This window comes from Meles meles, chromosome 19 (assembly GCF_922984935.1).
Source record: "Meles meles chromosome 19, mMelMel3.1 paternal haplotype, whole genome shotgun sequence".
Taxonomy (NCBI): Eukaryota; Metazoa; Chordata; class Mammalia; order Carnivora; family Mustelidae; genus Meles; species Meles meles.
Genome location: NC_060084.1, coordinates 34,402,392 through 34,415,213, shown reverse-complemented (window position 1 = coordinate 34,415,213; position 12,822 = coordinate 34,402,392). Strand labels below are relative to the sequence as shown.

At 40.3% G+C, this 12,822-nt stretch overlaps 2 protein-coding genes across 6 annotated transcripts in view; one reads left to right on the top strand and one right to left on the bottom strand.

Moving 5' to 3' along the window:
• Nucleotides 1–4,784, top strand: part of LONP2 (lon peptidase 2, peroxisomal) — a 120,043-nt gene extending 115,259 nt beyond the window's left edge. For both annotated transcript variants that reach the window (XM_045988128.1, XM_045988127.1), the window contains 3 exons: nucleotides 486–693; nucleotides 1,117–1,307; nucleotides 4,365–4,784. In XM_045988128.1, the coding sequence (XP_045844084.1) occupies nucleotides 486–693; nucleotides 1,117–1,307; nucleotides 4,365–4,586 (621 nt within the window). In that variant the 3' untranslated portion in view covers nucleotides 4,587–4,784. The remainder of the gene's footprint in view (nucleotides 1–485; nucleotides 694–1,116; nucleotides 1,308–4,364) is intronic.
• A 4,704-nt stretch (nucleotides 4,785–9,488) lies between these two features.
• The window catches only part of SIAH1 (siah E3 ubiquitin protein ligase 1), a 29,790-nt gene continuing 26,456 nt past the window's right edge, over nucleotides 9,489–12,822 (bottom strand). For all 4 annotated transcript variants that reach the window (XM_045988133.1, XM_045988131.1, XM_045988132.1 and 1 more), the window contains one exon: nucleotides 9,489–11,475. In XM_045988133.1, coding sequence (XP_045844089.1) covers nucleotides 10,625–11,473 — 849 coding nt within the window. In that variant the 5' untranslated portion in view covers nucleotides 11,474–11,475 and the 3' untranslated portion in view covers nucleotides 9,489–10,624. The remainder of the gene's footprint in view (nucleotides 11,476–12,822) is intronic.

Sequence of the window (12,822 nt, the reverse complement as noted above, 5' to 3'; positions counted from 1 at the left end):
CTGTAATAGTGCTGTACGGTGACAGTTGGTAGCTACACTTGTGGTGAACATAGCATAATATATAAACTTGTTGAGTCACTACATTACACCCCTAAAACTAATGTTACATTGTATGCCGACCATACTCAAGTAAAAAAAAATTTAAAAAATTAATGTTTCCATTTGTTAAAAAAAAAAATTAAGTAGATAACAGTTGGGTTTGTTCTTTGAAAATTAGGGCATGTGTAGCTAAATGTGGCTCTTTAATCCAAGTTATTCACACATATTTTAAGGTAAAAATAAGTGCCAAACAGGAAGTTTGGTTTTTCTTCTGGCAGAAAGCCATTCATAGTAAGTGGTGACGCCAAATCATGTGAGGTAGGAAATACTTGGAAATGAAGCTTAAACTGAAGAAGTAGGCTCTGGTGGCATGTTGTGGGGCAGTTAGCCATCCAGAAAGTAGTTTGGTTCTTGTTGACTGAACTGATCATTTTTCTTCTCTCAAGGTGTCCGAGCGGTTGAGTCAACCAGGAGTGGCAATAGGTTTGGCTTGGACCCCCTTAGGTGGGGAAATCATGTTCGTGGAAGCAAGCCGAATGGATGGCGAAGGTCAGCTAACTCTGACCGGCCAGCTAGGGGACGTCATGAAGGAGTCTGCCCATCTTGCGATCAGCTGGCTCCGCAGCAATGCGAAGAAATACCATCTGACGAATGGTGAGTGGCCTTGGCCGCCAAGGCCGAGGCACAGCTGTTCACCGGGGAGCAGCTTTGGGATCATGATCTGGGAGGCATCTCCCAGTCCTGTGGCAGGGATTAAGATGGGCTCTAAATGAAGAATTACAGCTTTAGGAAAGTAGCAAATCTTTGATTTTGAACGCTCAGAGAAATTCTAGTTCCCGTGTTAGGAATGTGTGGCTAGTGCCTGAACTGGAAACCAATTTTCAAGGGTTTGTTTTTCAGTTCTGCTTAGAGTGGAATGAAACTGTTCATCCAGACCCCACTCTAATTGTATCACCCATTAATATTTTGAGGGATTCATTTACCCAAAACATTTTTATCATTTTGATTCTCTTTTTTAGGACAAAAAGAAAACAGGTTTAATTTTTCTACATTAAAATCCTTATTTCCTTTTTTAAGCTTCTGGAAGTTTTGATCTTCTTGACAACACAGACATCCATCTGCACTTCCCAGCTGGTGCTGTCACAAAAGATGGACCATCTGCTGGAGTTACCATAGTAACCTGTCTCGCCTCGCTTTTTAGTGGGCGGCTGGTGCGTTCAGATGTAGCCATGACTGGAGAAATCACACTGAGAGGTCTTGTTCTTCCAGTAAGTCTGAAGAAAGTGATTTATATGGTTTTAAATTTTTTTAATTTTAAGTCTAAATTAATAGTAGTTTCCATATATATACATATACATATATGTATATCTATATGCCTTTTAAACACATTAAAGTTTTATGCTTGTAACTAATTTATATTTTTCAATATTGATCAAATAAAAGAAAAACTGACAATTTTCCCCATGTTTTCCCTTCTACTAAGAAAGAAGACTTATGAGGGAAAGAAAGATCAGTCTGGTCATCAGAAATGTCAGCTGTTAAGGTGAAGAGTGGAGGTTTACTTTTGAAGTCCCTGTGAGACCTCCTGTAGATAACTTAGTTATACTGTAGTTGATAGATTTATGGAAAAATTAAGTATAAAATGGAAACTATAATGAAGACCAACCATGTCTACTTGCTAAATTTGTAAAAAGTTCTATATACATGAGGCTTTGGGGCTCCCCTCCATACCCTGAACTACTTACAAAAACACTGACAAAAAAATACAGACTTGAGCCATCTTTTAGGGTCTTAAGTCACTGATTACCAGTACTAGTCTACAACAGAATTTTGGTGGGTTTATAGCAAAGTGAGAAAAGAAAGAAACGTTCTTTATTCTGAGAACACCTTTATTTTATGAGGTAATTGTGAAAGTAGATCATAGAATCACGAGTCGAGATCACTGAAACTGCTCTCATTTCCCCAATTCTTAAAAATTCAGTAAAGAATTTAACCATGTTCTAAATCCTGTTATTATGATACATTCGTAGGTGTGTACTTGAAAGGAATGGCTGATTCCTTTTCTTCACCTTACCAGGAATTTCTACATTTCAAGAGACCATACAGTGGTTAATAGTGGTTAATATTATCTGTGCTATTAAAAGGAAATGTAAATGCTTTACTGACATGAACTGTTCAGCTTCCTAGTTCAAGATGGTAGACTAAGCCAAGAGTGAAAGGAATAATACAGACACTCAAAAATGAGTGGGGAGGGGCGCCTAGGTGGCTCAGTGGGTTAAGCCTCTGCCTTTGGCCCAGGTCATGATCTTAGGGTCCTGGGATCAAGCCCCGCATCAAGCTCTCTGCTCAGTGGGGAGTCTGCTTCCTCCTCTCTCTCTGCCTGCCTCTCTGCCTACTTGTGATGTCTCTCTGTCAAATAAATAAATAAAATTAAAACAAACAAAAAAAAGAATGGGGAGACAGCTGCTGAGAATTCAGCCAACTTCTGGAAGATCGTTTCCTGGCTGGTAAAACAGAAGTGGAGGTAGAAACGATCTTTCCAGAAGGTATCTGGGAAAAGCATGGGATCAGAGCCACAAGGCACAGAACAGGAGAGCAGGACAGAGATGGGAAACAGAACCAGGGGATTCATGGCAATCTCCGTAGAGTAAATGGTCTTCTTCTTGATCCCTTGCTTTCAGGGCAGATAAGCACGCGGGTAAAGGCTTTCCCACCTCCACAGGGGAAAGCTCCAGCAGCTTTGAGGAAGCCTCCAGTTTTAAAAGTATTCCACGAGACAGGTGAAAAGCCACGGTGTTTAAAAGAAAGATTTGCTAAAGCTGGCTCTTTGGCGAGAAGAGTTCAAGAACAGAGAATGAGGACAAAACTTGGATTTAAAACATAGGTTTTAAAATTAGAGAACTGGTTAGAAAAAAAGTAATAGAAAAAGCAAACAAACAGATCACCTATCAGGCATTCTAGCAAACAGAGAAGACAGACCAAATTGTCAAAGAAATAATGGAACATTTTCTAGAATTGAGGGTTATCTTCAGATTGCAAGGGCCTGTGCCAACTAGAAGAAAATTTCATCCCTGTGACTGGTCAGATGACTGAGGAAAAAGCTGTCTTAAGTCTCCTCAGTGACCCCAGATGTAGAGTACCTTGTATACACAGCCTTACCATCAACCACCTGTGAAAGATAGGCATCTTCATACATGTGAGGGGTCAGTTTGTCTCTGGAAGTGTACCCCAGCCACACATGGAAGAACCCTGACAGAGGACAGCTGTGCAGGAGCGCCTGGAGCAGCCAGTGCGGGTGTTTGGACGCTCTGAGGGGCTGTCTCCAGGGCTTACATGTTCTGAGGGGTGTGACTGAGAGCTACATTTGGAGTCTTGCTGCAGAACATACCACCCAAAACAATATTTATTATTCTCAGTTTCTGTGGGCCAGGAATTCAGGAGACGCTCAGCTGAGCTCATCTGCCTCAGGATCCATCATACAGTCAAAAGACACTGGCCTGGTCACAGTCATCTGTAGGTTGACTGGGGCTGGGGATCTGCTTCTAAGATTGTTCACTCATCTGACTAGCAAATGGGCCATGGTTGGCAGGATTCCCCAGGTCCTCACCTTAGGGCTCCTCCAGAGGCTGTTGGGTGATCTCAAGTATGGTGGCTGGCTACCTCCAGGGCAAGAGATCCAGAGACAGACCTTGCAGCAGCAGCAGCTCTCATTTTTTATGGGTCAAGTATGAAAGTCATACAGCCTCACTTCCTCCACACTGCTTCTTAGGAGTGACTAAGCCTGGCCCACATTCAAGGGGAGAATTAGACTCCCCCTTTTGTGAGGGGACCTTGTGGACATACTTTAAAACCACCATATGAACCTACATCATTTGGGGTATGTTTTCCTTCATCAAGTGGCACAAAGTTTATGGCTTTAAACCTGTACAGAAGGAGATAATTCTGGCACATGACTAAGCTCTGTAGGAATGGCATTTGTGATCGAAATAATGTAGTGATTTTCCAGAATCAACCTATAGATAAGATTGTTTTGCTTACAGAATGGAATATAAATATTAACCTGACAGTATAAAAAGGAACCATGGACATAAGAGGTGCTCGTATCTACAGAAAGTTTAGAATTTTCCCCCATTAAAAGGATTAAGTAGAACACAAATATAAAGAATTCAGCTTATTAACCTTTTTAGTGGCTTTCCTAGCTCATGCTATAACAAAATGGAAGATGATTTAGATGTTTCCGAATAGCCGTGAAAGAAAGTTGGGTTGGGGTCTTTCACAGTCTGAGGATGACCAGAAATCTGAGTAACTTTCTTCTCTCCTTACAGGTTGGTGGGATTAAAGACAAAGCTCTGGCAGCACACAGAGCAGGACTGAAGCGAGTCATCATTCCTCAGAGGAATGAAAAAGACCTTGAAGAGATCCCGGGCAATGTGCGGCAAGATCTCAGTTTTGTCACAGCAAGCTGCCTGGATGAAGTTCTTAATGCAGCTTTTGATGGGGGCTTTACTGTCAACACCAGACCTGGTCTCTTAAATAGCAAATTGTAGGCCCAAATCCCAGCTTTTCAGAATTTCAAGTTATGAAGTGCCAAAAGGTACCGAAAAGTTTTTTGTTCATGCAGGTAGAAGCAAGCAAAGTGTCCCTAATTTGTGAATATGATCACAGCAGTAACAAATCTCACTAAAGTGGTGACTGGTGTCGGTTACAGAAATGCTAATTTAATAAAGTGATTGATAAAAATTGAATTCCTGTCTTCAGTGGAATCATTCCTGTCTCAATAGATATAGTGCCCATCAGTGCCCAGAACAGAAGCATCAGTATTACCTGTGAGCTTGTTAGAAATGTGAATTCTCAAGACCCACCAGCAGACCTGAATCAGACTCGGGGGAGAGCCGGGAAATCTGCTGTAGTCCGCCCTCCGGATGATTCCGGTGCGTAGTTGGCGTCAGGAACCGTCGGGGTAGACCATTACCTTAGCAGTCACCTGGAGACGTTACCGGATCCTGAGAACAGTAACATAGCACGGGCACGGGACAAAGATGAAAATAACACCAACCATTAGTGTTTGTGGAAAACAAGGTAGTCAAGTGAGGAGACACCTGGGATGAGGTTGCACACCCCAGTTCGGGCTGCTGCTTATGCTGAAGTAGCAATCAAAACGTGAGGATTTATATCAGGCAGAGCGGCTCATGTCAGCACACATAAGCTTAAAAAAGTCTGCTCCTCAGAGCAGACCATCCTGGGATGGTCCCCACGCTTGGTTACCGGACTCCTGTCCCTTCCCCTTTATTCCCTGTCCACCTGTGCCAGTCCCCAGGTCCGGCAGACTCCCTTCTCTCTTCTCCTCCTCTGACTGACTTAATCCAGGCTCCGGGACAACTACAAAGTCAGGCTCTTCCGCTTACTTAGTTTTCCTTACCAATAAAATGGAACAGTAGTACTGAAGGCAGGGTCACTGAAGATGAATGACAGTGACACATGACAGTAAAATAATACTATACAATCTTTTATTACAAAATGTTAGAAGAGGCAGAAATATTTTGGAATGTCTTGGATGAGCATTGGATCCACAAGTTACCCCAAATACCTGCTAGTAAAATATGAACATGTTTTGAAATTACAAATCCCGATCTAGGGCTCCAGATATGGGGCTTGTTATGGCCAGTGGGAGAGCAAGCGTCAGGACATTTAAAAACATTTCAGTGACTATCTGTCACTGTTACGATTTTATCACTTCTTTCATCTTTACAGAGAAGGAAAAGAAACGATGATGTTCACTTTCAGCAAGCTAATCATACCCGAATTGCAATGCCTCCTTACACCCAGAAGTAGCAACAGAATGCACTAAAAGGTGGGACTCCAGCATGCCTGGGAGCAACAGCATCTTCTGTGCCCTCGGGCTTCAGCCTGCAGCCCTTTCTGAAGGAGCCCACGGGGAGCCCTGGGTGTGTGCGGGAAGTGCATAGGAGGAACTTCTTTTCTCCGGCACTGGTTTTGGTTTTTTATTGTGACGAGAGCAGAATTTACCGTTTTGGCCGGTATTAAGTGTATAAATCAGGGACATTAATTACATTCACAGTGGTGTATAACCAGCACCTCTCTGTCTCCAAAGCTTTCTTAAACTGTTACCACTGAACAGGAACTCCCCTTTCTTCTACCCATCTCCCTGGAACTGTTCTGTCTCTACCCATTTGCCTGTTCCAGCTGCTTCATGTAAGCTTTTGTGTGTGACCTACCTCAGCTTAGCATGTCGTCAGGGTTTAGCCATGTTGACCATATGCATCAGAATCCTCCGTCCACATGTGCACCGTGCCCCATCTTCTCCGTTCACCCGAGGGGATCTGGATTGTCTCTGCCTCTCGGCTGTTGGGAGTTCTGTAAATATGCTCTACCATGGTCCCTGTCCCTGCTTCTCAGTTCTTCTGGGCATATACCCAGAAGCAGAGCTGCTGTTCTTAGGATGAGTTTGTGCTTAACTTTGTGAGGAACCACCAAACTTTTCCTCCAGTGTTTGCTGCACCATTTGCCATTCCCACCAGCAATCCACAAAGACCCCAATTTCTCCACTCTGCCGCCACTTCTCCTTTATGGCAATAACCATCCTCATGGTAAGTTAAGTAGCAGCTCTTGATTCTGATTTGCATTTCCCTAATGACTAGTGGTGCTGAATATCTTTTCCCAACATTGTTTAAAGTGTTATCCAAACACCCTTTATATCAGAGTCGGCTGGGGCTTTTTACTGAAAATGTTAACTTGGAAATTGTTCAGTAGGACTAGAGGTGAAGCCTTAGGACATATTTAACCAGTACTCCACATGCCTTTTATCTATGAGCTTTAATAACTCAAGTATTAAAACTAAATAAAGCTTTAAGTGTCTTGGTAATTAAGAAATTCTATATTGTCTGCTTAAGACATACATGTTTTTTACTGGACTCCGCCTCTTTTGTTTGAACCTTACAGATAACCGTGTCGGGGCAGAGGTCTTTAGTGCTTTGGATTATAGTGAAAAATGCCATCTAAGTGATTGATCATAAAATATTTAACATCAATTTATAAATCTGTGATTACAAAAATGGTCTCCTGGTTATATGAGTGGTATTTAAAGGCTACTAAAGAGACCTGATTGTTTTTTTTAATGGGGGATGGAGGGAGCAAAAAAGTGCATGTGCTGAGCAGAACAGAACGATTTCCTTCTTTCCTCTTGACATTGGTCAAGACTTGCATTTTGCTCATAGCACAGATTCTCTTCGTAAGAGTGGAATGCAAATGGGTTTCATTTCCAGTGCCATCTCTGGCAGTGGCTACTTGAAATGCAGACGATTTGGATTCCCATCTTTGACCAGTGACTAGGACGTCTACCACTGGGATCTCCCTATACAAGGTGAGTGCCATTCACATTGTGAGGTAATCAAGTGCTGAGAGTAGAGCAGGCTAACTTCCTATTTTCCAATTAGAACCACTGAAATGAGGCAAACTTTCCTATATCAAATTCCAGGGCGGGGTGGAGGGGAGGGTTGGCAGGGGAGCACTAGGATTTTTGGTGAACCAAAGTCTCTCCCATACATGTAGTTTGCAGAAATATATGCATTTTTAAAAATTAAGCAATATTACACTAAAAATCACTTAGATCAAAACAAAAACCTGTTCTCCATCAACATATTAAACTGGCCTGTGATTCAACAGGACAAATTCAAGTTTAAGAAGATAAATGCGAAAGACCAAATTTAAAGAGTATCACCTACCCAACTCCTACATAAGTCCCTGAAGAAAATACCAAGACACCAAAAAACAAGACAGTGCATTAACAGGACAAAGTAGAATATTGATTGTAACAAGGATGATTTAAGATCTCAAGTGAACCAAGAAATGTGGCTATAGCTATCATCATCCCTACAGACCAAGTATACAAAGAGGACTTAAAATATAGTTAACAAAGATGAACTTATTAGATGTCAAACACAAAATTTACTATCTTTATTTGCACAAATTAGCAAAACATGAGGTTACAATGAAAGGGAATATCCTTCACTACTCTTAAGTGTCCACTGGAACCCCTCCAGAAAGCGGATAAAAGTATCAAAACCTTAAAAAAATAAAAGAATCCCAAGAATATAATGAGAAATGTTCGCAGGTTATAAATAGCCAGAAAAGATTTACATGGACAATCTGGACAAAGCGGTATCTAACATCAGGAAAACTGGCTAAAATTCTAGTCAATCCTCATCACTAAGTTTTCCCAAAACCATGTCTCTCCAAGATTATTAAAGTTATGTGTGAGGGCATTGAGGTGGAGGGGTCACAAAATTACATGATTTCAAGATAAATGTGTAAGCAGAAGTAAATACACAAAGGACTCGAAAAATAAAAATGTTCCCATTCATCTCTGAATGGACAGAGTTCCAGAGATCTCACGTGTGCTCTTTTCTAACTTCCAGACCCTACACTGAGCATATACTACTATCATAATCCAAGAAACGCTTTAAAATATGTAAAAACAAAATGATATACATCTACAGAAGTATTCAATACATCAAATGTAGGGGGGAACCTGCTTTTCTAAACACACATGCTAACAGGAAGAGACCAAAATATACATTTGTGGTTGATGTATTCCCTTTCACCACAAAAATGGCTTACACGAGCATGTGAGAACCAATTCAAAAATAATGGTTAGGTAAGGAAAGAGACTACACAAATCTTCATTCTGAAAATGGTTAACGGAAGTAGATTCTGTTATCCAGAACTGCTGGTGAGATAAGGGGGTAGTCCAAATTAATTTTAACTGACTTTCTAATAAGTTTAGTGTACCCATAAAAGCCACAGAAAATAAAATGATCTTTGGTCATTCAGAAGGCAATTTCAGAACCTTGTTAGGGCCTCAGGTCATTAGCAACAGTTATCAGTATGGTGCTAGTTAAAAGCTTAATAATAGCAGCTAACATTTGTTGGGTGCTTATTACTGCAAAGCACTGTTCTAGGTAACTTACTGGTATCCCATCTAACCCCTTGGGGAACTACCATAATTAACCCCATTTTACACATTAGGAAACAAGGTCCCATACCTGAAAAGTGGGCTAGAGCTACAACTGGCACATAGATCCCTGGAAGGCTGCTTTAAGGCCCAGGTTCATCACCATTAGGCTATGAAATACTAACTCTTACTGTTGGTTTTGGGGTTTTTTTTGTTTTTTTAAATAGGGGAAAAAAAAAGAGATCAGCATCTTACCTTAAATTAGTCTCCTACCAGAATTGTGAGGATAGAAATATCAGCAAGGGAGAAGAAATCAAGACTCCGTATAACCAGAGACCATATACCCATTCTTTGCTTAAAATAAATCTATCACACTTCAAAATACAGCATACTGTTTTGGGTTATAAAATACAGAATTGAACAGGAAAATAACTTTGGACATTAAAAATCAAACAGAGCTAAAGCAGACACATAAAAGTTTTTAATTTGCCAGATATTCTTTTAATGAGAATTATAAAAGACCAAAAACATTTTTTGCAAACTGCTTTTAAACAAATGATTTGCTTTTGATTACAAATACTGTGTAAGACGATGCCTTCTTCTGCAAAACCAATAAATACAAGAACAAATTTTAAACATGTGATTTGTCCAAGATATTTGGAGGGGGGAAAAAAGCCTGATTTTTTTTTTCCAGTATTAAAAAAAAAAAAATCAGTATTCCCCAACCTTTCAAAGAATAAGTTCAAAGGTATGACTCAGCTGGAGAAAAAGAGAGACAGAGACCATCTTACAACTGCTTTAAATAGCTTCTGATAATTCTGCTGTTACCTTTCCTTTCTGGAACACCTATCTTCTCAAGAGTTGAATGTAAAATATTTCTAATGAACTGGTTAATGGGGTAAAAGAAAATACGTATTGAACACATATGTATAAACTTTACCATAAACAATTATGCATATCAAAAAGACACTAACTTTAAAAAGATACAAAAAAAAGTGAGGAAAAACCTGAATTACAGAAAAGAAAGTCAAATTTATTTAATGAAAAACTAGAATTAATAAAAATTAGCAAATACACACACAAAAAAAATATACACACACAGCAGCACTATGTATTGACTCACAAAGGGGAAAAGCAGTGGTCCAAGACCACTCAACATGGCTTGTCGGTTAAAGGAGAAAAAAAACAAAAACAAAAAAACCCCCCACACACACATACGGGCACGCATGCGAGCGCGCGCACACACATACACACACACACCCAGCTCGCAGCACACACACAAAACAAAAACCCAGTATTATTCAACAGTACAGTCAATCTACAACACAAATTCAGAATTATTTTACAATGCTTCCTTTCTTAATACAAAAGATGCCCATCTTGGGTGTATATATATATTTTTTCAGTGGTTTACTGCTGACTTATTTTTAAATATATTAGTGTTACTACATGCAACTGTTTCCTGTATTTAACAGCCTTTCCTTTTATTTACCTTCATGTGTCTAGCTTCCACCTACCAAAAGTTTCAGGTTGACAGGCAGATGGGTGCCTTATTCTCTGTGAAATTGAATGCAATGGTTTTAAACACTGGCCAGAAAATGTTTGATTACCATTTCAACACATGGAAATAGTTACATTGATGCCTAAATTGCCATTTTCTGCAAAAAGCTGTGCAATGCTGGTGTCAAAGACTAGGCAGTCACTATTCATAATGGCTGTGGCAATTCCCTCATGAATAGAGCGTGGAGTCGCTTCCCAAGTCAATCGCCGCCTATGACCATTTAGCTCAAGTCGATAAGCAAAATTTTCAGCTTGCTTGCGTGTTCCTATCAGCTGTACAATTGCAAAGAACTGCTGGTGACCATCGTACTTTTCCTGTTTCTCCAAGACTAACATGAAGTGAAAGCCAAAACAGGACTGCATCATCACCCAGTCAACAGCACCAGGAAGATTAATGTCTGTAGCAAGGAAAACTATATCCTCTCCCTGTAGGGTCGTAATGGACTTATGCTGATGCATCAGATGGGGCATTACAGCATCCAGAGAGCCTTGCCATTTACAGGAAGCACCAGGGCACGGACACGAATAAGGCCTAAACTCACAGAGCTCTTCGTGGTCTGCTTTTTCTGTGTGTGGCAAAGTTATTTCACATCCAGAAGAGGCATATTTACAAGGGAAAAGTACAGAATTGGCCACTTTCTCCATAGCCAAGTTGCGAATGGATCCCAGAGGGCCCCGGCAGGTTGGACAACATGTGAGCTTTGGGCGACAGTTGCTACAAACAAGATGGCCGCTCTGACACTGAAGAATGGGTGGTAACACATAGTCAAAGCAGACCGGACATTCAAAAAGACTCGCCAAGTCATTGTTGGATGCAGTTGTGCCAGTCAGGGCAGGCACCCTCTGGGACGGTGTACACTTCGAGGTTCCAGTAGGCAATGCTGTTGCAGTCTGGCGGCTCATTTCTGTAACCAAAAAAAAAAAATAAAAATAAAAGGAGGCAAGAGAAAAAGAATTACAACTATCACTTGTTTTATAAATAATGTTGACACGCCAGAAATACTTAAGTTTCATGCAAAATGTACTGTGAGCAAAAGACTAAAGGATTTAAAAAACCATAAATTACACAAATTATGCATTTTGATTATAAGGAGTTGTTATTTTTAACCAGATAAAATCTCTTTTATCAAAATGTTCCGGGACACATGTAGAACTCCCTTTCTTAAAAAAATATTAAAAATCTGCTTGGATGAACTAGACAACATGGAATAAATGCTGAAACAGAAACCGGACCATCAACAACTGAAGAAACTGTGTGTTAAGTAGCTTAAGTTCAATCAAATCTGTTTTTACTGAACTTTCCCCTCCCCCACTGTGTTCAATTCCCCTGCTCAATCTATTTCTATCCCATTCTGGGTCAGCTCCCAACAGTTACAGGGAGTCATAAGTAATCCAAAGGGTCACCAAGACATTAGTTTTGATTAACTCCATGTAATGGTAAACAGTAATCTGCTTTAGATGTAGATTTAGGGAATGGGAGAAGGTCACCAGGGGAAGGGTCTGCTGCCAGGCTATCATCCATTTTCATCTAGTAAGTCTTCCCCTAGAATATTAACATCAGCTATGCATTAATCTTATTTCCTACTGATCAGTACCCCCCACCTTCGTGGGACGAAGAGAAGAGAAATGGAAGGCCATCTTCAAAAGTTCTTAGTCTGGCACTTAGACAAAGTACATCCTTCTACTCTACTTCCATTCCACAATACAAATCAGATATAAGTTGCAAAGGAAAAGAGCCAGAAAATAAGGTAAATAAAGATAAAAGCACCAGAGACACACACACAACACTGGGGACAGTACAGTGAACAGGTTAAAAATTCCTTGTACCCTAGGGTTCACCAGTGTTGCTGAAGCATTCATCAGCACAGCAATAAATATTATTTAAGACATAAATGTCACCTAGAGGAAATGACAAGGTAACTAACTTGTCAGCCTAAATGAAGATAAAACAAACATCTTCCCCAGGAAACTACCTTTGCTAGGATATGACAGGCCATATTTGTCTCAGAGATAACAAAAGATCACTCTACTAATGTCCTAAGAGTGTACTCCCAATAACTATATAAGCCATATTTCTACAATATTAAACTTTAATGCTTCAAATTTAATGGTTTCTCAATTATAATTGTTATTCTGTTGCAAAGAATGTGACTTTGAAAAAACAATGTGTCATATAAATGCAACTTGAGTTCTAGATTACTGGAAGATAGACACCTCAAGTGAGGGTTGAAGCTGTACCCCCCCAAAACATA